Genomic DNA, 25,470 nt, shown 5'->3' on the forward strand with positions numbered 1-25,470 from the left:
GCACAAGAAGCAGCAAAGGAAGTTTAAGACATTTTCCTTTCCAGCAAACTAAATCTCCTGCTTTAATTCAAAACAAGCCACCAGCAAAAAATCCAGCTCATTCTCCCTTTCAGAAATCTGACAGAACTCTTCATGAATCCCAGAATTAGCAGCTGAGTGGAGGAACAAGTCTGCAAACAGTACTTTAAAAATACTCTGATCAATTGAACAAAACACACTTTTGCTTGACAGTCTTACTGCTGATCATGTAGTCTAGGCCCACTAGAAATTTAAGAGATTAAAGAACTTATTTGTTTACTCATAGCAACAGAATACAGAAGTCAACTTCACTGTAGTATTAGTTTATTGGACTTGTATGAGTATTCTGGAAAAGAGGACAGAAGATAGTTTTATCTTAAAATCATACATATAGGTGTAAAACCACTGAAAACATCTGGCTTTAAGGCTGCTACAGCATGTGATATCTTACACTGGAGTTTTACTGGACAAGTTCCTTGGAGGTAAGCATGAAGAAATGTTGAAACTGTTAGCAGCTTGGATATTTGGTCACTGTTAAAGATATTTTATAATAAGGCTGTGCCAATTATTTTTTTCCTTTTATTTTTTTTAAAAAAAGAAGCATATATTGTTTTTAGAGACATCATCCTTTACTGCGAGTTATAATCATCTATGCTTTTCTTTTATGATCTCACCATTTTGTATAGATGAGTCATACCTGCATACTAGTCACCTTTTTGACAAAGCAGCCAAAATCTTCACAAAGCAAATAATCAAAATTACTTATTACTAAAAAAACAAATTCCAAAGTGCTATTTTGCACTTACTTTTCCACATCTATAAAAATTACAACAGCATAAAAGAGTTAAGAAAAAAGTATAAAAATTAATTTTTGATGTATTATTCTAGTATTTTATTAATATTTTATTTCTAACCTTTAAATTGTGTCACTAAATTTTATCATTTTTCTTGAAAAGACAGAATTTTTATCTTTCATTGCATCTGCCTTCAATTTAAAAAGTTACATTGATAGGATTAAGTTATCTACATCTGCTATTTTTTAGTTATTCATTCATTTACCTCTCTGGACATTGATGGAAAAATACTGTTATCTGCTGCAGCAGAACTGGCCAGCAATCAGGTCTGTTTTCAAGGACACTGAGTAATGGATGAGGAGTGTTCCTGTAATACAAAGAAATCACATTTAGATCTATAATGCAGAAAGTGAGTGTGCAAAATAACTATCTTCAAATTTAAAGCAGCTGTAGAAATAAGAGAATTTAAACCCCTGGTATTACCTGGTATTATCACACACAGATACAGGCAGGGTGATGTGCAGATTGAAAGCAGCCCTGCAGAGAAGGACCTTGGGGTATTATTAGCAGATGGAAAACTGAGTATGAGACAGCAGTGTGTACTCACAGTCCAGAAAGCCAACTGTATTCTGGGCTACATCAAGAGAATTGTGGCCAGCAGGTTGAGGCAGGGGATTCTCCTCCTCTACTTCTCTTTTTTGAGACCTCAGCTGGAGTACTGTGTCCAGCTCTGGGGCCCCCAACATGAGGACACAGACCTGCTTGAACGGGTCCAGAGGAGGCCATTAAGATGATCAGAGGGCTGAAGCACATCTCTTATGAGGACAGTGTGAGAGAGTTGAGGTTATTCATCCCACAGAAGAGGAGAGAGGGAGGGGGGAAGAGAGAAGAAAGGGGGGAGGAGAGATAGAAGGGGAGACCTTATATCAGCCTTCCAGTAATTAAACAGGGCCTACAGGAAAGATGGGGAGGGACTCCTTTTATCAGGGAGTGTAGTGAGAGGATGAGGGGTACAAATCTTCAGCACCTCAGACCAATCAAGGTAACCATCAGCCCACTTACTAATTTAAATCTGCTCCCAACTTACATACTTTTCTTTGGGTTTTTTCAGGTGGTAAAAGAAGCAGGAAAGGACAAAGGCAGGCAATACCACAGGAGTAGAGACCTCCACTTTACTGCCAGCCCTCTGACAATGGTTGCTTTTGAAAAGGTCACTGAGGGGTAGTAGTCAACTGTTTTTCTCAAAGGAATCTATCATCAACACCTTCCCCACCTCCAAAGTCAATAAGTGGAGCCATCTACGGCACTGTGTAGTGCTCACATCAGTGTAACGCTCGCACCAGTGACTACCTCTGTGCAGCTGCAGGTTGACAAAACGCTGGGCAGGAGGGGAGCATGAAGTATGTATTCTGTCATTCTGTCAGAAGCAAAACCAGTCATTCGACTAGAGTAAATTAGCATAAGAAAGAAAAACAGAATATGAGAGTCTGAACATTGAATTTCCTGGAGATGGGAAATCAGAAAGAATTGGTGATGTGAAGGCAGGTTCATCAGTTACCTCCATCACCTCCTCCTGGAGTTTACCCACTGTCCCTGGTGTCGCTGGCCCCCTTATTCCCACCTGACTGCTAAATATCCTTATTTCACCCAGTTTCCTTTCCTGCTTCAGCCAATTACAAGCATAGTAGTGTAGATTCTTCTCTGGGATACTAACAGTTTAACAGCAGACAATCAGATACTTCCAAGCTGGAAGAACACTTAATGATTCCCACAGATCTGCCAAACATTTGAGAGAGCAGGGCAATTCAAAGAAATGGCAAAGCAAAAAATGCTCCACACCACACAAGGCTGATAGCCACAGAGAGGGACAGCATAAATCTAGGAACTGCAGATGATGCAGACCACCACCTTCAGTTTGGTTAACCATCTTTCCTGTTTCCTGTTCACGTGTCCAACAAATCTGTGCTACACACCTAAGAGACTTCCAGTCAGTTTTACCTATACAGCACTGGATGACCTGAGACCCACCAACTGAAGTGGTACATCTCAAGAGAGACTGCCTCATTTTCAGACACTTACCATGCTTTTTAAATAAAACAATGAGAAAGAATTTTTTTAAAAAAAAGAGGAGGACAGCACACACACACACACAACATACACACATCTCTAACATAACATGAAGGCTTCCTGCACGTGTTTAGAGGCCAACCGACTTTCATGCATGTGAGCTATCTCACTTACAGGACAGCAGATATGGAACACTGCAGTGAAAAAAATATTAGTTTTCCTGACAGACCGTTAATCTTACAACACTGACTAAGTGTAGTAATCCTTTTTAAACGGCTTCCTTAACTATAATGGTATTTGGTTTGTTTTGTTATTGTTGTTTTAAAAACCTGGAGGAGCAGAGAGTCCAAGACCTAAAGCAGTTTTTTTATTATGCTATGACTGGGACAATTCCAAGGGTCGCAGGTGCCACCTTACTTCAATATTGTATTCAGTGTAGAGAAATCCTACCTCAGCTCTCTATGCAACATACTCCCGTGCTCGTACTGAAACCTTTTTCCTTATATGCAGTCAGAAACTCCTGGCTTTAAACTTATGCTCACCAACCATTGTACTTCTTGGTAAGCTTTCTTCTTCATCTACCAAAGGTCTTGGGAGTCTGGAGGCTCCTGGTGACTGGAAGCTAGCCAGTGTTATTCCACTCTACAACAAGGACAAGAGGAAAAACCAAGGAAACTACAGACCTGTTAGTCTAACCTCAATTTCTGGAAAAATTATGGGTAAGATTATACTGGGTACTTCTGAAAAGCATTTAAAGAATAATGTAATCATCAGGCACAGTCAACATGGGTTTACAAAGGAAAAATCCTGTTTAAGTAATCTGATACCCTTCTACAATAACATCACCCACCTACTGGAAGAAGGGAAGGCAGTGGATGCAGTTTTTCTGGATTTTAGTAAGGCTTTTGATATTGTCCCTCACAGCACTATTTTCGACAAGTAGTCCAACTGTGGGATCAATGGGTTCACAGTGCACTGGGTGAAGAACTGGCTGAAGGGCAGAGATCAAAGTGTTGTAGTAAATGAGGTTACATCTCTCTGGTGACCAGCGGTGTTTCTCAGGGCTCTATTCTAGGGTCAGTTCTGTTCAATATCAATGATCTGGAGGCAGGAATTGATTTGCAAGACTGCTGATGATACCATACTGGGAGGTGCTGTTCACTCTCTTAAGGACAAGAGGCCTTGCAGGACTGTTCTGGTTTCAGCTGGGGTAAAGGGTAGATTGGAGCACTGGGCTATGACTAGTGGGATGATATTTAACAAATTGAAATGCCAGACTTGGCACCTAGGATGAACATTGGGCACAAGTATAAATTGGGAGAGGAGTGGCTACAGCACAGCCCTGCAGAAAGGGAGCTGGGGGTGCTGGTTGACTTTGAAGCTCAACATGAGCCAGCAGTGTGCCCTGGCAGCCAAGAGGGCAAACTGCATCCTGCATCAAACACAGTATAACCAGACGGTCAAAAGAGCTGATTATCCCACTGTATTTAGCATTGGTGTGGCCTCAGCTTGAGGCACTTTGTGCAGTTTGGGGCCCCACAACTTAAGAATGATCTGAAGGTCCTTGAATGCATCCGGAGGAGGGCAACAAAGGGGCTGGAAGTGAATGTTCTGTGAAGAGAGGCTGAGGACTCCAGGTTCATCTAGTTTGGAGAAAAGGAGGCTGAGGGGAGACCTCACTGCACTCTACAGCTTCCTGAGGAGAGGAGGTGGAGGTGGTGGTGCTGGTCTCTTCTCCCTGGGATCCAGCAACAGGATGCATGGGAACAGCTCAAAGCTGCATTAGGTGAGGTTCAGACTTGACATTAAGAAACATTTCTTTGGGAGTATTTTTAAATATTACACCGGAACAGGCTTCCTAGAGAGGTGGTTGATGGCTCATGCCTGTGAGTGTTTAAAAGAGGCATTTGGACAATGCCCTTAATAACATGCTTTAACTTGGTCAGCCCTGAAATGGTCAGGCAGTTGGACAGATTGTTGTAGGTCCCTTCCAACTGAAATAGTCTATTCTATTCTATATATTCTTGGGAGGGCTGCTTTTAGGTCCCCTCCAAGTGGTCCTCTCCAGCTTAAACATGCCTAATTACCACAGCAAACAGCATGTGCTGCAGCCCTATGACCATCCTAGAGGCCCTCCACTACACTTGCTCCACTTGATCACTTCTTTCTTGTACTGGGTGCCCCAAAACAGGACACATACTCCACATACCATCTGGTAAGTACAGGGAAAAAGCGTAATCATTTCCCTCAATCTACAGTTATACTCCTATTCCAGTGCCCATCTTTCAAGTCAGATTTTTAATATCTGGAGAAGTTTAATTATTCTCATGGCTCTCTCATGAAGGCTTAGAAAAACACATTTGTGTAAGCACAAGCTAACAAGGATTAGATTAAGGGATACTGTCATTGCAGCCTGAATAACTTAATTGAGAACAGAAATGTCATACAACAAGAAACATCATGCTAGCATAAAAAGATCAGAGGTTGGTAACTAAAACTGATAAATTCAGACTGAAAAAAGGAGAACATATTTTCACGGAGGAAGAATCAGTTACTAAGCTCAGAAGACAGGTTTTTTGTGGTTTGTTTTGCTTTTTTATTTTGTTTTTTACACTGCATTTTCCTTTTCCTCCTCAAAAAATTTTTCTTCCGAAGAGGCATGTTTCCGTTCAGGCAAATATATAACTTGGAAGACATGGGGATTTTCAGAAAAACGGTTGATGTCACAAAGCATCCATGTATTACAGGTCTGGCCTTCATATTGCCTGGCACCTCCCACATTCATTTCTCTAAAATTTGTTAACTTAATGGTAAGCATGTGCACCTTCCTTGATTCTGTATTTTACTAAAATTACAGTCTTTTACAGTCTATATACAAACACTAGAAAGGCTAAGGTTATTTCATCATTGCAGCTTCCCAAAATGAGAGCTTGCAAGAGGCAAAAAACTTGTTTCCTAGCTCCTGAATCCAACAAGAACACAGACAGGATCAGGCAGCAACCTAGAAATACTATTCACATACAATGCCAGGACCTTGAATGTACGTAGTCCTGTACAGACATAGAGTTACAGCAGCTGCTTATTTCAATACCTTTGTCATTTTAAGAGGTAATTACCTTTCCTAATGAGAATAATGTGTCTCCAGTCATCTAAGTACTGCTATGACAATTAAGTCAGTGGAACCTTCATGAACTCAGCATGTGCGACACACCAAACCTAACATTATAATGGCTTACTATCCAGAAAAAAAGTAAGGCTTTTATGACAGATTTTGTGTTCTGAAACTAATACAACTGCACTGAACTTGATTATGAAAGAAATCAGCTAAGCTCCAGAGTGAATAGTGATTAATAAAAAAACCCCAAAATGTGCAGCCTGAAAAGGTTCCATTTGATGCTATTAAGTGGTAGGAAAACAGAAGTGTGTAGATGGAATTTATTGTCAACACTAAGAATTGCTAGCAAAGCACTGTAAAATGCACATCTTTAAATGACATAGTGCTACTACCCTAAATTATTGCCAGTGAGTTCAGGATACAAGCAGACACAACAGCTATCCACCTGTAAACACATGTCTAGGGAAACAAAATTTATCTTATGTGAGAGGTAACAATGAAACAAAAATTATTCTTAACCTTCAGGTCATCTCAACCTTTTTTGTTAGGTGTCTGCACACAAGAGAACTCCATTCTGATTTGGAGCAAAAATTCAGTCGCAGATTGCTTTTTCTGTATGAGGAAACAATGTCTGCAGTCAACATACTTTTCTGCATGAGCAGCTGTGACACTGGCCCTTTCATAAAGATGGAAGAGCACTTTACTCCATAAAATACACATTTTTAAAGCCTTTTTTTATCTGCTCTGAATTTTGTTGTCAGAAAGTTGGCAGCTCTCCAGGAATTTTAGACAAGTTAATTAAAAATGTTAATAGCTTTCAGCAAAAAATTTATAGCCCATCCATACATGCATGGTATAACCCTCTTGCACCAAGAATGCTGACAAGTGCTCCTCAAAAATCCCTCTTCCCCACCCCCCACTCAATTTTCCATTACTGCACATCTATATTAATATGCATAGCAAAACTACAACTTCATGCCAGATGAAATAAGAAATCCACTGGAAATGCTAAGTTGCAGTCCACAGTGAGACCAACTTGCAGATTACTGTCTCTGCTACAGGTGGTCCTAACTTCATAACAGAAAGTGCAGACCATCCCATATGTGAATTAAAAAAATCACGTCACTTTTTTCACGCACTCTTTAAAAAACCCCAGCATATCTGTTTTGGTATTTATCCACCATTTGAATATTAGTCACTAAAACCCAAAACAAACCAGTGGTACTTAGCTTACAAACAGGAAACCCCAAGCCAGTGATATATAAGACAGTCTTCTACCAACTTACTAAGGAACACTTCTGACTTTCTGTAGGAACAGAGGTGTCCTGGTTTCGGCCAGGATAGAGTTAACTTCCCTTGGGCTGAGAGGGAGCCCAGCTAGAGGGCCAGGCCCAATCGATCATTGGAGCATTCCCTACCATGTGACACCACGCTCAGTATACAGGCGGACTGAGCTCTCTCTCACGCCGTCTTCATTTCCAGGGAGTCGTGGCAGGATTTTCTGGTGCAGCTGGATCACTGCTGTGGGGGGATGGGCTGCAACCTGTCACCGCGCTCAGTGAGCTACTGCTGCACTTTACCTGTTTTGGACTCACTATTGTTACTGTTGTTTTTTTGTTACTATTGGCAAATTTTTTAATTCAACCTACAAATTTCTTCTTTTTTGTCCCTCCCCTGTTTCACTGAGGGGGGCAACAGGACTGGTGGGGCAGGGAGGTGAATGGCTGACCACGTGGCAATTGGCTGCCAGCTGGGTTCAAACCACAACAAGAGGTAATCCCTTCTCTATTTCCCAAGGTTAACTTGCTTACAGAAAGTGGAGAATTCCAGCATTAAAACCACACAGGCTTCACCAGGAGAGATCAGAAAAACCTATGTGGTGGGCTGATGCTGGCTGGGTGTCAGGTGCCCAGCAAGCAGCGTTCTCTCTCCACCTCCTCAGCAGGACAGGGAGAAATGAGATGAGAAACTTGTGGATCAAAATAAAGGCAGTTTAATAAAGAAAAGCAAAGGCTATACAGGAAAGGGCAAGGGCAAGGGGCAAGGGGCAAGGGGCAAGGGCAACTCTCTATTTCCCATCAGCAGGCAAAGTCCAGCCACTTCCTGGAAGTAGGGCTTCAGCACACATAGGAGTTGCTTCAGAAGACATAACGCCTTATTAATCAGTGTCCCTCTCTCCCCTGGCTCCTTTCTCTTAGCTTTTATTGCTGATTATGATTCATACTACGATTATGGTATGAAATATCCCTCTGGTGAGTTTGGGTCAGCTGTCCTGGCTATGTTCCATCCCCAAGTCTTGCCACCTTACTGGCCTTTGAAGGGGTGGGAGTGGGCTGCGGAGACAGCACTGCTCAGTAGTAGCCAAAACACTGGTGTGTTATCAACACCCTTCTAGCTGCAAATACAAAGCACAGCACTATGAGGGCTGCTATGGGGAAAGCTGATTCCAGTGCAATCAAACCCAATACAACATAACCATACAAGATTCCCAAAACTGCAAGACATTATTTTCTCCCATTTCTTTTCAGGAACTGTTCATGATACTACAGCATTACAAGAAACAGTGTTATAAAAGTAATTCTATTGTCCAAAATTAACATTGGTCTAAACCAATTTAGTTGTTACCCTGTAATACTGGTCTTACAATGTCCCAAGTGAGATGATAATAGCAAACTACTTGAGAACTACTTGAGAACTAGGGCTTTTTGATTCTTCACCAATGATTTCCATATTTCCATATGGAATACTTCTGCACAGTTGACAGCATAATATATGAACACTGTAATAGGAGGTTACTGTTGGTGAGTGGTGTACTGCATACACACTTCTTTCAGAAATCAAGTCAACAGCACTTGATAGAACACAACTACAAATATGGTTATGTAACGTCACTGAATCAAGACAGACCTTTCTGTACACTAGAAATTAAAAGTCAGATCACAGGGCCCTGACCTACTAGACAGTAAACTAAGTCAAATGATCTGACTTCTCTCTTCATTAAAGTTAACTGAAAGCAAAAGAAAAAACAAAAAAAAAAAGTATTGGCTAAGTCTAAGTCTGCTGCTTATTTTCAGTTCTCTATTACTTTACTTTAAACCCTTCTGAATGATCAAATTTCAGCTTCTTTGAATGCTGTCAGCAATTTTTCTTTTGGTAGGTGGGATGGGGGGGATGCATTTATCTTTCTTCACCCTCCTGGGGAGAGAATATTTCTTATTCCAGCCACATTCTACAACGCTCTTTTTCACACAAATATTGGATAAAGTTGCTTTAGTTTAGTCTCTTCTACCAGGAAATTTTTAATACGTTTACTACTAAAGTTTCCAAAAGAGTTCCATCTTACTAGCCTTCATTATTTACTTTTTCAATTCTGTTCTGTAAGAATGTGGACTTTGTAGAAAGAACTGATAGAGCTAGAAAAACAGTATTTCAGGAAGGCAAGTGCTTCGAAATCTGTTTCACTTTTCTTCACTATTTCACTTTGCTTAAGACATGATTCCTGTCTTGCAAATAGTGCCTTTTATATCCTTAAAGCGTTATAGCTACAGCTTGCTACAATGATACTTCTTAACTGTATAAAAAGCAACTTGGAGAATGTTCATGACATCTACCAAGCTGAGACCCTCTCCAGAAAAGAACAATAGCAGTTTTTAATGTCAGCACTGACTCATGGTTTCTCAAGAGCTGGATGAAGTCACTAAGATGTCCCCTTAGGAAGGCTAATACTGCATGACAAGAAGCTTTATATGAGTAGCTCTGGATACATCTTTAATAATTTATTTTTACATGGCAACCACTTTAACAGTAAAAGCATGCAGGAACATTACTTTGATAACACAAAGAAAGAAGGAAAAACAAGTGAGAGAGAAGTGGTCCACAGTTCTAAAATAAAAGACTTATTAAAAGGACTATTAGCAATCATCCAGCTACTGCATTTGAACAAGTCCCAGTATATATTTGCACTCAGCCTTCATGTTGCCAGTGCCCCTTTCGAGCTTATGGTGGCATCTTATCTCTGTACTATAAAAGTCCTTAAAACTTTCAATTAAAAAAAAAAAAATCAGAGAATCATCTAAGTTGGAAGGGACTTTCTCAGATCATCTAGTACAACCCATGTGCTCAAGCAGAGTCAGCTAATGAAGGCTGCCCAGGATCACATGCAGTCATGTTTTGTTATCTCCAAGGATGGAGATTCCACAACCTCTGTGGGCAACCTGTGACAGTACTTGATCACCAGCACAGTGGAGAGAGAGAGAGAGAGAGAGAGAGAGAAACAAACCAAACAACAACAAAACAAAACAATGAACAGACAGACTGAAAGCCAGTATCAACACTTAATCTACATTTTTTTCTGGAGATCAGCCAAAAAGTTATTCTGGATTCTAAATAAAATCAATATGAAACTAACCTGATTCCATACAGATTTTGAACAACGTCATCTCCACCTTTTTCCAGTTGAGTAGCTTGAATTTGCAGTAATTTCCGAATAGTTTTTACTAAACCATGCACATTCCTGTTGACAAGAATAAATACATTACTGACACATATGTAGTTGTATTAGTTGATTCCTCCATAAGTGGAGGAACCCTGGAACAAAACTGACATATAAGAAGCTTTGAGTGATCTTTAAGAACCTTCTCATGTCTGCCTACACAATTCTGGGCAAACTGTGCATCCACCTGTCTTTGTTCTCCTTTTCACATGAGCAAAACAGCAGAGAGAATAATTAATGCATCAATTAAAACTTTTGATGGTTTGCTTCTACCATATCTTAGGTTTGTTGTCCCCAGCTTAAGTGAAACTGGCACCTTTAATATGTTAAAACCAGAAAATCAGCCCCTCTTCGAATGCAAGCATACAGGTAAACATCCAGCATGGTACACAAATTTCTACCATGCCACTGTCTAGCAAGAGAAGTCACACTGTCAGAAAAGACACTTGAGACACCTAGTTTGTGGTGACTTTTGATCTCAGGAGCCAAGTACTACATAAAATAGACACATGCAGCTATTTTATCCCCCTCCTCCCTCCTGTTCAATTTATTCAGGAAAATTCAAGAAACAGCAGTATTTCTGGAATTTTGATAGGATTTCCCATTTTCTCCTGAAGAGACACTAATGAATTTTAAAGTCCACCACATGGGAGGAAGAAAAGCTCTGTGACCATGCAGTAAAGAGCTCAAGAGTCTAGAGCTTACTACTGCTTGGCTGAGCTTACGTCAACTTTCAAAATTTTGCTCTCCTCCTCATAATTAAGTGCTTTCCACACCTTTGTAACCAGACCAAGCCAGATCCAACACAACCCATTCTCAAGAAATTAGCCTGGATTATGTAATGAAACACTCTTTCACAAGGTGAAAATTTAGCAGAGGAAAAAAAATCATGGTTCATTCTTTGTCTTTTCATCTAGAACATGCCATACCATTGCATTATCATAATCCTCTAAAACTCTACTTACTCACATCAGTAAACCATAATTACTCCTCACTTTATTCACATAATGAACAGTAGGAGCTAACACAATGTATAACTGTAAGAGATTGTCACCTGACAAAAAGTCACTTGTATCACACAGCGTAAGATAATGAAGGAAAAGGAGAATTGGGTGCAGGGTGTTTTTTTATTTTTTTCTTTTTTTACTATTCCTCCTTCTTTCTTTCCTAGAAGGAAAAAAAATCTAAGAAATCTATTTTATCCGTAGTTCTACTTCTTCATCTGTAAATGAAAAACTGCAGGAACTCCTCAGATGGTGAGCTGGAAACAAGAAATTATGCAGAATTTATGTAGCCTTCTCAGAGAATAAACCAATCATCATCCTCATTTAACACATGAGCAAACTGAGAAACAGTAATCTAACTGGCATAGAGTGCAGTATGTTCCACAAATATCTTCCTAAAACATGAATGGATATACATACATTTAGACTTTTAAGCCATAACAAAAAGTCTGAACAAATTCAAGCAATTTCTATCAAAACCCAGCAAGACTTTATGTGAACACTGTTAAAAGACAGGTATCTACACACACAGGCTGGACCAGCATCAGCACAACAATTTATGGTAACAGCATATAATCACAAAGAAATATTGTGAGTTGATATTTACAAATACTTTATTGAAGATTAAAAAATTGCAAAGTCAAAGGATCATATGATTACAGTCATAACCTAAAAAATGTTCATAAAAGAAAATGGGAAAACAGGCAAATACCACTTTTAACTGCCAGACCTTCACTATACTTATCACCACCTGCAGACAGACTCTTTTCCATAAGTTGGTATGGCACACCAGGGAATACCTAGAGATTCCCACAGTGCATCTCCCCACCAGAAGTACTTAGTTTCATATTCCAGATACAGGCTAAGTAGTATATTCTCTCTTCTGTGCCTATCATAGTTTTGCCAACAGTGATAGAAAACACTGAGCCAGATCAGAACTGACAGAATACGTTTGTTGTCTTTCTTTCTTCCAAAAACGGACCAGTTACAAGATGTGCCTGTAATCTTTAAAACGACTAGCTGTCATGACACATGGCTTTCAAAACACTGAAATCTGACTATACATGGAAACGTGAGGTCCGACAAAACTGCTCAAAGCAACCAACAGGAGGGCATGTAGCAGGCACCCAAATCCCAACACAGTCAACATAGCAGACAAAGAAGGAAGGAGAACATTTTGGATTAATATAGGGGAGAGACTATGAATATAGGGGAGAGGAACAACAACCTTTCAGATATTTCAAGGCTATAAAGAGTCAGTTAAATGGGAATTTGCTAGCATATTCCCCAGCTTCAGCTGAGTAATTATGTAGCAAGGGGAAAAACAAACCATAAAATTCAATAAGAAAACAAGTTTCCCTGTTCTGAAACCACTGTACTGCTGGCCGTATTTCCTAGGCAGAAGGTAGGGGAAAAATGGGTGCTTTAGGCTTTGCACTCAGCTCCTGAACACAAGCAGCACAATGCCATTAACATATTGCAAGGATTTCCCCACCTCCTACAGGCATGGATGCTCAGGTGCTAAAAACATTCTGAAAACATACATACACATGGAAATCTTTCGACAGTTTCTTAAATATTACAATAATCCATTGTTTCACAGGTTTTTAATAGATTTACTTGATTATTTATGATCATTAATTATTGAATACAGGTCAGAGTTTTCCCTGTCATCTTCTACACAGAAACCTGGAGACCAATGTTAAAAACATGCATGTATCTTTACATATGTATACATAGTTCACATGTAAACATACACACATAGAAACAAATATGACATTCCATGAAGTCTAAACTCTTGGGACATCAGAGGAAACTGAACACTGGGTCTAAGAGACAGTTATGGTACAATGATGTACCACAAAGATAAGAATAGATTCCCATTTGTATACACAGATAGTGTGAACCACATCACGAGTCAACTCTGTTAAGTACTGGATGTTCACCTCCGACAAACCAAAATATTTTTCCTAGCATACAGTATTTGATACACTTGACAAAATAAAACCCACCAGGTACACTAAGCCCCTGCTAAATTAATTGTAACTGAAGAAGCAAGAACACAACATGACCAGTCTTCGCCAATAAAACATTTGCCTAACTCCCTTTAGTACTGAAAGGTGCTCAGCAGTTGCAAGTGCCTTCCTGCTAGCTGCCACTGGCTGCTGATTTCATATTTATTTTAGAGACACTGTGCAGACAGCAGTGCAAAGCCACAGAGCAAACCAGGATGAAAATTTAGCAGGTAACAGGATAACGAACAGCAGGCTACAATTCTAATAGTCAAGAAAAAAAAATATCAGCTCTGAAATGAACCAATCTGAAACTGTCAGTTTAATCAGCTCCTGAAGCTACAAATATTTTAAACCCACAGACTTGTGTGGTCAGGTGTCCTGGCCTTGGCTGGGATAGAATTAATTTTTCTTCTTAGTAGCTAGAATAGTGCTGTGCTTTGGATTCAGTAAGGGATTTGGAATGAGAAGAATGTTGATGATTCACTGATGTTTTCAGTTGTTGCTAAGAGATCAACGACTTTCCAACTTCCCATGTCCTGCCTGTGAGCAGGTATACAAGAAGCTGGGAGGGAGCAAAGCCAGGGCACTAGACCCGAACCGGTCAATTAAATATTCCATATCATGTAATGTCATGCTCAATATATAGAAGAGGGTTGGTCAGGAAATAGGAGGTTCTTTCTTGCTTCCTGAATTACGGTTTCAGGATCTTGTTTTTTTCTGGGATCACTAGCTGGGAATGGGCTGTATATCAGTTGGTGGGTGGTGAGCAATCACATTGTGTATTATTCATTTGTACTTTTTATTAGTGCTATTATTATTTTAATTACTAAACTGTTTTTTTCTCAACTTACAAGTCTCCCTTTAGCCCTCCAATTTTATCCCCCATTCCCCAGAGCAGTGGAGGGTAAGCAAGCAGCTTCATGGTGTTTGGCTGTCAGCTGCATTTAAACCGCATTAGGATATATAAACCTTGCCTTGCAATTCACAGTGGATGTGGTTTGAATCATGGCAGCATGGGGCAGGAAGAAAGAAGCCAAAAATACATAAAAGGTTCCTAGGTAATTTGCCAGCACTTACTATACCAGTCAGTCATGTGTGTTCATTTCACACATGGAAAAATCAGAGTAGGAATGGGGCAGATCCGAGTCCTTCCAGTACATAACTCTGATTTTGTTTTTAAGATTAACTCAATCCTAAATATTCCGTTTCACACTTTTTATTTTCTGAAGTACAAAACTACATTTACATTTCATTTCCTTATAAACCACTGATACTTTAACAAGCCCTTAGCTGAACAGTCATTTCACACTTCTCAGTCTGCAAGCCATAGCTACTGAAACTATCCCTTCACCTTATCCCACAGGACACAGGTTCTCCCAGTACTCATAAAACCCACCCAAAGTCTTATGGTGACTCTATGTGAGCAACTAGTTATGTGGACAGACTGATTAGGAAGTTATTTCCCTCCCCCATTATGGAAGTTGCAACCACTTTCTTCCACCTTCTCCACAACAGAGGAAACAAAACTACGCACTGCATTGATTTCTGAGGTTCCACAGTTCAAAGTTCAGAGCATTAGTTTGAACTGCTAACCATTTCAGCTTACATGCATAGGACACTCTGTGAATTCTTAAGTCAGACCCACACTGTCACACTGCCAAGATGAAATCAACAGCCTTCAGCAAAGTAGCCAGGCAATGTCAGTCCTTAATGCCACAGCTTATCTGAAGATACTGTCATTACAGAACCTCTCCTCTTCCCCTGTATTTACAAGGGCAAAGCAATAATAACCAGCTGACAAAAGACACAAAATCAAACACTACCTTGCTGAGGGAATTATGTTGACAGCTCCATGGAGAACATAGTCGAGCTCAGCATGCTCCTCTGCAACAAGTGCCACCAAACCCTCAGAACAAGCTGTTCGCAAGGCAACATTCTCACTGCAGCAATTCTCCCAAAGCAAGTTCAGAGCAGGAGTCTGAAGTAAAAAGCATGAGACACAATAGGCAGGCTGACACTGATTTCTCTTCATTCTTCTCAAACAAACTTTGAAATAAAAACCTGCTCAACAGCTTTTCCTGAAGTCTGAGACAGCACAAGAGTGGAAGCTGGGGTACAGATTCTATACCTAAGAAAGGCCTTACCCACAACAGCTCCCGCTATCCTTCCCCTTACTGCCTGTGCCCTCAGTAAGGACAGGAGTCTCCAAGAAAAGAGTAAGGCAGGTAAATTTTTCAGCTGGGCCTATGCAGGTAGGCTATCATAAATTTCACTTTCTGTAAAAAGATCAAGATGTAACTAAAGACAACTCAGGAACTGTTATGTCAAGCTATGCCTACAGCAAGGCGTAGTGCAGACAGATAGAGACAGGCATATAAAGGGCTATCCAGAGGTAAATCATCTTTACTCATCATATGAAGTCCTCAGTTCTCTCCATTTTCTAGTAAGCACAAAGATTTGGCCTTCAAAACTGCTGCTGTTTTCATGATAAATTTGCATTCAGAGGTTTGCTGACTTCATAGCTCCCAAATAGAATGTTTTTAAACAAGTGAATGTTTTTAAACCAGTGAACACTGCAAAATGCTCTTGTATAAAAATGGAGCCTGTAATATCTAAGAAACTCAATTTTCTGCTTCTTAGCATTTTAGAAGGTGTTGCTGTATTTCAGTTTAATACCTTCATGGGGCAGCAAATGGGAAGAGTCACCTCCTAGCTCAAAACAGGATGTCATCTGGGAACATTATTATGATCAAGACTGTTGGAGGAGCTTCTGTTCTAGAAACTACACACCTTCAACATTCCCTCAGAGAAAAACGTGGCACTTTTCAGGTCTGAGTTTGCTAGTTTGGCGGGTTTTTAAGACTTCAAACTGGGAGGTAAAATCCACAATCTTCTGCTCATTTCTGTGCAAGTCAGCTTTTGGGGAGGAAAAATGGAGGAGCAAACTCTAACAGCTCTCCTACACGGCTGTGACACTTGCAAATGCCAGCATTTCATAGGCCTCTCAGTTAACAACAGACATTTGCACTTAAGCGAGCTTGACTCAACTAAGAGACAAAGCCTGCCTTTGCACCATGCTCTCCCAAAGAAATATAAGTTCTACTTAGCTAATACAAAATATAACACACTAGTACAGGTATGTGAAATGCCATACTTTTTGGAGTTTTTATAGTAATGTGGAAGACTTTCCTACTCAAATGACAAATGTCTCACCATATGGCACTTCACTTGCAGTAACATAAATAAACTCAAATAAAATACTCTTAAACTGAGCATAGCTAGATGTTGGTATTCTGCAGAATTAAGACTTTGGCCATTAAGACTTCTGAGGAAAGTAAAACTGCATTTCTGATCCCAGAGATCTGCCATTTCTACCTGTACACCCAGACACACATTGTTAACTACCTTACTTCTAGAATTTATTAAAATTACACAATAGGGAGTAGAAAACCAAGGAAAATCATAAGCACATATGGATAGAAGACAGAAGTGAAAGAATGCCACAGACCTGGTCAGATGCCTGTCTGATCTTCTCCAAAGAAACATTTTCTTTCAGTACTGTGGCAATCAGATGACCCACTGCCTAAAAGAAAGAAAGAAAAAAAACCCACATGCAGATCAAGCATTATTTTTCAATTCTCCATTAGAAAGAATTTATACTGCTGTTATATATGACCATTTTATCACGATATAAAATACCAAACTTACCGGTATGGAAGCTGAAATATGTTTTAGGGCCAAAAAATCTCTGTAACACTGGCATACTACTGTTTACTGTTATCCTGAGGCAGAAGAGAAAGAAAATTCCACAGGGCTCCACAAAGATCCAAGTCTCTTAGTACAGAACCTCTTACAAGATGAGAATCAGGTACATACTCAGAATTGCAGATATTTTAATGCATCAACTGTAATAGACAGCTCCACTGGTGTGCAGATCTCAGTGTACTTAACAGCACTGGTAATTATTAAATCCTTTACTATATAGGGCACCAGAAGCAAGAGAGGAAGAGGAACACAGCAAATCTAAACAACTTGCTCAAATTTTTGCATCACAACTTTTGCTAAACACTGATGACAAACATACTACAATATCCCCTAGCATACCTACTGCCAGAAATGTTTCACTTCCCTTAAAGAAGGTATGTGAAGTTAACAGTATTCTTCATAAAGCTATTCTGTGGCAGAGATCATGAACACTAAATTTAAAGTTTCAAGGTCCTCAAAAAAAAAAAAAGCTTCAGTTCTAAAAAATAAGGGCCTCAGTTCTAAGGAACAGCATAGCTTTGTTCATCTGAGGTTTAAGATATGTATGTTGTTCTGTTTTAATAGAAGAAATGTCTGATTTCCTCAAACTGCCTTTAAAAATCTAAATGTGGACTGAAATACTGAAACACCCTTAAAGGTTTCAGGATGCCTGAATTCAGGCTTTTATTTTCCGACTCATCTCTAATGCCTTACTTTGTCTCGTTTCATAATCACTGATACTGCTACACAGAAAACCCCTTTTCGCGAAAGACAGAAAGACATCTTTTCATAGCAAAAGCACAAAAATGTTTTGGAAAAAGTAAACTAGGAAGACAGAAAGAAAAAACTAATAGTAATATTTCTGTTTTGTTAGTGTATAAAAAGACAGGAAGAGATTTATCTAAATGTTTGCAGGTTCCTTCTCCATTCAGGATTTATTTACACTTCATTTAGATTCTAGTTGCTACCCTGACATGTAGGACTCTGACATAACAGAAGCACTCTGAAATAACAACTGACACTTTGAGGGAAGATGACACTTCAAATCTTCCTAGACTACAAGGATTATGCCTTTCGAAGGTTTGGATATGTACTCTAACACATCTGACTTAAAAAGACAGTTTATTATTTGGGAATCTTACTCTTATGAAAACAGAATGAGAAAATGGGACAGACTCAGATATTTGTCTGTTTCTCTGCAGCTATCTATCTCATTGCAAGAGCAACATGTTCCCCACACTGACAGGGTAATTTTAGTGTACTCACCAAGCGAATTTACTATTATTTTTCCTTTGTCCTGCTTGTAAGGAACTTCAGAAATTAATTCACACCCAGATCCTTAAAACACTTTCCTTACAGCTGAAAAGGGGCTTATCAGTAGAAGATGGCTTTTGCAGTGAGCTATACAGGAAACTCAAAACGTAGATTAGCCCAATGCATTCCAAGAATCTGATTCACCAGTAAGATTTTCTGACCTACAAAACTATGCACAAATTCCTCATTTCGCTGATCCCTGTCTGTGTAGATTACAAGCTCTGCAGAGCAGATGTCTAGGTTGGTCCCAAGGAAGAGATGCCATCTGTCATGAAGTTGAATCCTGGCCCGATGACAGTTTGAAGATTACAGTGTGCTCTTCAGGGGTCACAGAATGTAAGTGGAAACTATCAAAACAACCAAAGCACAGCACAGAAATCAACCAAAGCATACCACTCGCCCTTAATGATGTGCAGCTGTAGTGACAAGCTAAGACATTTCAGTGATACTTGTACCAATGGGACATTATTCTGCACTGAAGAAAAGTGAACGGGTTCAAAGATGCCAAGTCCTACTCATCAAGGCTAGTAACAACACGAACTCATCTGCAGAACAAGACACTTTGCAAGACCTCAGATGAACTCTAGCATTCAAGGACGACTTCCTCTTCCAAATGCCAAGGTGATCGATCACAAGGGGACTTCTGTGTCTTTAAAACTTAATTATTTTAAACCAATGTTGACTGAGCTGAACTGAAAAGGCAGAGACACCAGGTTGCACAAACTGCATTCACATCAACTTATTCAATCAAACAAATTGCTACATATTTAATGATGAATTCAAAACAGGAAGAGGAAGAAAACATGGAAGTTAATGATCTTACAGTTGAAGAGATATATTTTTAGTACTGAAAGACAGCCAAAGCAAGGACTGTGTATTTTTTAAACAGAGCTTATTACTTTCTTCCTTCCTGTCCATTAAAAATACACTTCATGCACATGAGAAAGCTGCATGGATCTGAAATAAAGGTGTTTGGTCTGATGATCACAGTGTAGCTGTATACAGTTATTCTTTGATGACAGACAAGACTGCAGTAGATCATCAGCTCTCATCACACAGGAGACAACAGATCAGTCCTAGACAGTTCTATGATGTACTGTCAAGTATTTCAACCCCACACATTATATCTGGTAACTCCTGGCTTCTCTCGAGATCACAGGGTCACTAAAAACCATTTAGCCTCACTTGAACCTTCCAGTCCTGGAAAGTTTGATTTCCTGCAGAGACTTTACAGTGATGAGCAATTATGTCCAATGTTTGGATTACACAGAGAAGGCAATTATCATTTGTTTGTAACTTCTCTACTTCTGCTGTTTTCTACCTCTGGAGGAAAAAAAAAAAGTCTTCCATATCACCTTTTTAGTCAGGCAGCAGGCCTTGGAAAAAGGTTTTCACAGACAGTTTGTTTAATGCTTTTTTTAAAAAATTACCTGCGACTGAATAAGTGCATTAGGAAATTCAAGACGCTTCTTGATGTCATCCAACATTTTGGCTCTGTCATATGACACTAACTCTCACCCTGCAAGAGAGATGAAAAAAAGAAATATACTCAGGACTAGGAAATAATTTTTTGCCAGGAAAAAAAAAAAGTTGTACTTAACAGCAGATGTAAACATTACAGCACTTGATTCCCCTTCCCCAGTCCACCATATGACCTTGCTTTATGGGCTTAAACCTAGGAAATGCTGAATACTCATTAGTCTTGCACAAAGAATGGGTGATGGACATTTCTTAAAGCTGGATCAAATACACTGTTCTATATGGCCCAGTATACATGTACTCTGAGAGTATTTAGCCTTGAGATCATTTCAATTATACTTCATTGACTTGAAAATGGGACAGCTCAAGAGCAGTGTTCACAGTTTCTAAAACATGATTTAAAATGAAAAATTTGTGCATAATTTTGCCATTATTTCATGCAAAACCAGAAGTAAACAAAAGACCCACCTGTGAGACTGCAAATGGTAACTGTAGTTAGAAGCTGGAACACTTGACAAAACCCCAAAACTTCTGTAAGTTGAATTATACAGGCACTCACAAACACAGAGGAACCTAAATCGGAGAGAAATCAGAACTCAGCTTACCTTGCTGCACAGCAGTGAAACTGATGGCCAGTAGCAAATATTCAAACATTTCAGTCATAAAGGCACCTCCAGCCACTTTGGATGGCTTCCTTAAAAAAACAAAACACCCAGCACTTGTTGAAAACCTAAGCATAATCCTTTGCGATAAGCACTGAGAAAACATACACATGCACGGGACACCAGTTTCAAGACACGCTATCAGTATGATGCATTCAGAATCTTGCCACTTGTTTTTTAAAAAGACAGAATTAAGCCCTGGAAACATGCAAATGCATCAGGTACCGTAATAAATACCACTCACATCAGGAAAACTCAAAATTAACAGTTACTACCTCAATGAATATAAATTCCTGGCAATTAAACAGCAAAATATTCCCAAATACTTGGGAATTACATTTCTGAAAGTTAAGGTGGAAAAAAGCCCTGTTAACTGCAGTCAAACTAGTTTTGTATTCTTTTAGAATGGAATTAATTGCATTTTGACACAACAGGTGTCTATATAACAAATGAACTAGAGTTGACATCTTGCTTTTTTTAGAAAATAAATCTGATTGGTACAGCAAACAATTCCATACATACCTAGATCTGTTAAGCATGTCTAATAACTCCAGTGGATCTAGGCACATTCAACCTATTCATATATACCAATCAAGTCACAAAAAACAACCCCCTCTAGTTCTACCTAACAACCAGCAAAATGACAGAAGGTTCTTCCTGGGTAGTTCTGACACAAACACACTGCAATTATATGCTATCTGCCACCGTGTAACTTTTATTATTCATATTGAAAGGAGAAACTACAGTAGAGCATCATTAGAAGCACAGTACATACTTTGAGCAGAAGCACGAATCAGTTATTCTAGGCAGACTTGAAGTCTTCCCTCCTCATCAGAAACAATTCCTCAGCTTTAACCTACACTAAAATGTCTACAAGATATTTACAATGCAACAGCTATATCAATGCAATTTAATAAATTTAAATACCATCTAGACAGTTCTTTAGACTTCTGCATTCACCTTCAGCAAAGGCACATGCATATGGAATGCCTGGAAATTTTACAGGATCACTGGGTAATTAAGGTTGGCAGAGACCGAAGGACAACTGTACTTAAACCTCCTCTTCAAAGGAAGTTCAGCCGTGAGGTCAGACCAGGTTAATCAGGACCCTGCCCCATCAGGGCTTGAAAACCTTTTAACAGAGAAGGCACCACCTTACTGCACTGTCCTGACTGATAAAAGCTTTTCCATCATCACTAGCCTGAGCCTTTCAGCCACAGAGAACTGTGAAGAGCCTGGCTGTGTCTTCTTCATTCCCCTTTCATTGGTGCCAGGGCTGCTGTTGGGTACCTCCTGAAACTGTCCTTTCTCCCAGCTGACAGTCCCAGACCCTCTCCTACAGCCTCTCTTCACAGGGCAAGGGCTCCAGCCCTACTGTCTTAGTGGTCTCTCCTGAATTCATCATGCTGGTCAGTGTCCCTCCCGTACTGGGAGTTCCAAAACTGGATATGTCAATGAGGTCTAAAGAGTGCCGAGCAGAGGGGTTTAAATCCCACCCACACCTGGCTCCCCAGGCTGTTCCCTGGCTCACACTGCCTGGGGCACTGCCTGCCAAGGCCCATGGCCATCTCCACAGAATTTCTCCCCAGACAGCTTATCCTCAGCCTGTACTGTAAGGCCTGGGGCAAGATAGGGCATGTCATTATTGAAATTCCTGAGGTTCACAAGAGCCTGTTCCTCTAGTCTGTCCAGAGGGAAGCCCTGCCAGTGGGCAAACATCCTATCTTTGACACAAAACCACTGCGAGTAACTGGGTAACCACGTTGAAAGTCTTGCTCAAGCTGAGGTAAACGACATCTACTGCTCTCCCCTTGCCTAACAAATCCAGTTATTTTATCCTTTAGTAAAGGCAATCAGGTGGGTCGGCCATATTTTTTCCTCAGTAAATCCATACCCCTGTCTACTATTCCAAATAAAGATCACAGAATCAGAGTTTATGTTGGAACAAAGACCTCCAGATGTCTAGTCCAATTCCCTCATCAAAACTGGTCCGATTAGACCAGCTTGCTCTATGACAAATCCAATCAAGTCCTGAAAACTTTCAACAGTGGAGTCTCCCTGGGCAAGCTGTTCCATTATTCAACAAACTTCATGGTAAAAAACCCAACTTTCCTAATATCTAATAGGAATTTGGATTTGTACATAATCTTTTCTGCATGCTCCCACGAGGTACTTGCAAACTGCAATAACATCTCCCCTTTGCTGTCCCCTCTTCAAGCTGAACAGGCACTGCTCTCTTAGCCTTCCCTTTCACATTCTGTGCTCCAGACTCCTGACCATCCTGTAGGGTGGTCCTACTGGACCCCTACTGGACTTGCTCCACTGTCCTTGTACTGGGGAGCCCAAATTCTGGGTGTATCACTCCACATGCTATCTCATAAGTGCAACACAGAGGGGAACAATCATGGTCACACATGTCACATTCTTACTAACACAACCCAAGATGCAGCTGGCCCTCCTTGCTGCCACACTGCACTGCTGACTTACGTTCATCTTGGTGTATACTAGGCCCATCCATTAGGGCCTTTTCTTCAGATCCGCTTCCTGTATAGTCAGCCCCTGCCTTTATTGGTGCATGGGATTGTTCTGCTCCAGATGCAAGACCCTGCACTGCTCCAGTTTGAGTTTCGAGAGATTCCCATCAGTCCAGTTCTCCGGACTGTGCAAGTCCACCTGAGGAGCACACTACTTACCAGTTTGAATGCTCTCTGGAATTCATCATCGGCCATAAGTTTGCTGACTGCACTCCATCTCATCATCCAAGTCATTAATAAAGATCAGGCCAGCTACTGATGCCTGTAGGACACCCTTACTTGACAGTCTGATAGACTCTGCACCACTGATCACCACCCTTTGAGCCTAACCATACAGACACTGACTATACTGTCTGCTCACCTTGGCCAGTGGTGTGTCTGTCTTGGAGCTGGCTGGCACTAGCTCCATTCGACATGTGCGAAGCTCCTGTCATCTTCTCACAGAAGCCACCCCTGAAGCCCCCCCCCGCTACCAAACCTTGCCATGCAAGCCCAATACAGCATCCTAAGGCCAAGGAGGACAAGCATTGCTAAGACAACTGAATCAGAGAGGGGCTGTCATGCCATTACACCTTCAGATCTGGTTCATACCAGTTTACCAAAATTAATTATGACAGGCTAATCTAAGCTAAATAACAGAAAACTCTTAGTGCTGGGAGCACTAAGATGGCGTTTCCCATATTTATTGCGTTTTGCTTATTGTTAAGGACTTGATTCAAACACGTCCTCCTTCCAAACCAGTGGACAGAGAATGCCTGCAAACACTCCCACCGCTTCTGCGTCACAATTCCTCAAAATAAACAGATTTAAGCAAAAAAAATTAAATAAACCCCCTCCACAACTGATTAACGGCAGCAGTCGTTATTTCGCCGCTGGCCTGATGCCGTGCCGCTGCCCCCCCCGCCGCGCCGGCAGCCCCCGCAGGCCTCGCCGGGGGCCACTCGGCGCGTCCCGGCCCAGCGCGGCCAGATCCCGGCAGCACCCGAGGAGCAGCCCCGGGGAAGAGGCAGATCCCCGCGGCCGCTCAGGCGCAGGGGGAGCCCAGCGGCCGCCCCGCGGCCCTGCGCCCTCCGCCTCGGCGTCAGCGCATCCCCGGCGCCAGCACAGCCGCCGCCCGCCGTTCGGTTCCGCTCCGCTCCAGCCCCTCACCTCAACCCGCCTCACTTCGCCTCGCCGAGCGAGCCGGCCGGCTCCAGCAGCGCCTCCCGCCCCACTTCTCGGCACAGAAGAGACGCCGGCGCCAGGGTCAGACTCGGCCACCCCGGCGGCGAACGCTCCTGCGCGGCGGACGGCGCATGCGCACGCGCATTGGCTGCCGGGCGGCTGGGGGCGGGCCTGGGGGCGGGCCTGGGGGCGGGCCTGGGGGCGGGCCTGGGGGCGGGCCTGGGGGCGGGCCTGGGGGCGGGCCTGGGGGCGGGCCTGGGGGCGGGCCTGGGGGCGGGACTGGGGGCGGGACTGGGGGCGGGACTGGGGGCGGGCATCGGCGCCCTGTGGTGCCGCGGCTGGGGGGGATGTGGACGCGGCCGCCCGGCTGGTGCAGTCACCGCTCTCGTAAATCCGGCGGCTCTTTACACGGTGCCGCTGTAGCAAGACGGCTCTGAGCCACCGGCATGCGACTCCGCGCCGTGGCTGTGTGAGCGCACCGTGCGGACAGCATGGCGCCCCGCTGCCCAGGCTGGTCGAGCCTCGCCGAACCTGGCGGCCGTTCCTTGTCTTGGCCCGACTTCACGCGCTGGCGCCCCAGGCGCCTTGGGCCCGGGCTTTTCCGCGGGATGGGGGGGCATGAATCCGTCTTGTAGTGCTGGGCCCGGTCCGGACTCTTCTTTACGTACATACAAACTGAAATGCAGACTTAAGTCCAGAGACTTAAACAGAAGCAATATAACTTGTGTTGAAGAAGATTAAGTCACTCATTATATATTGCCTTAATATGAAAAAAACAAATCTTTATCAGCTTCAAAATTACTGAAGAGTGGGTCTTCAATCTACTATATATTTTGACAGGCTGTGATCAGGAGTTACAGGGACATCTGGAAGACACAACAGGAACAAGTGATGCTCTCTTTGCTGCAAGTTACACAGCTTTCTCAAAGGCAGAACAGTGTAAGCTCAGCTCTGATGTATTTTGACAACCGCTATGTTACCAACAAGTTGAAAGCTCCATGCAGAATCGACTAAAGAGGTATTCTCAATTAAGATTGTTATTTTAATGCAGAACAGCACTTCCATTCC

General features: G+C 41.6%; 1 protein-coding gene across 2 annotated transcripts in view; it reads right to left on the reverse strand.

Moving 5' to 3' along the window:
* FOCAD (focadhesin) overlaps positions 1 to 24,516 on the reverse strand; it is a 141,536-nt gene extending 117,020 nt beyond the window's left edge. The window contains exons 1-7 of one of the 2 annotated variants that reach the window (XM_074932293.1): positions 24,388 to 24,516; positions 20,511 to 20,615; positions 19,994 to 20,082; positions 17,014 to 17,088; positions 15,329 to 15,483; positions 10,403 to 10,507; positions 1,078 to 1,179 (exon numbers count right to left, since the gene is read on the reverse strand). In XM_074932293.1, coding sequence (XP_074788394.1) covers positions 1,078 to 1,179; positions 10,403 to 10,507; positions 15,329 to 15,483; positions 17,014 to 17,088; positions 19,994 to 20,050 — 494 coding nt within the window. In that variant the 5' untranslated portion in view covers positions 20,051 to 20,082; positions 20,511 to 20,615; positions 24,388 to 24,516. Of the gene's footprint in view, positions 1 to 1,077; positions 1,180 to 10,402; positions 10,508 to 15,328; positions 15,484 to 17,013; positions 17,089 to 19,993; positions 20,083 to 20,510; positions 20,616 to 20,647; positions 20,737 to 24,387 lie in introns of both variants that reach the window. The other variant, XM_074932294.1, reaches the window with a different exon arrangement.
* Between the last annotated feature and the right edge of the window lie 954 nt (positions 24,517 to 25,470).

The sequence above is a fragment of the Athene noctua genome, chromosome Z (assembly GCF_965140245.1).
Source record: "Athene noctua chromosome Z, bAthNoc1.hap1.1, whole genome shotgun sequence".
NCBI classification, from domain to species: Eukaryota; Metazoa; Chordata; class Aves; order Strigiformes; family Strigidae; genus Athene; species Athene noctua.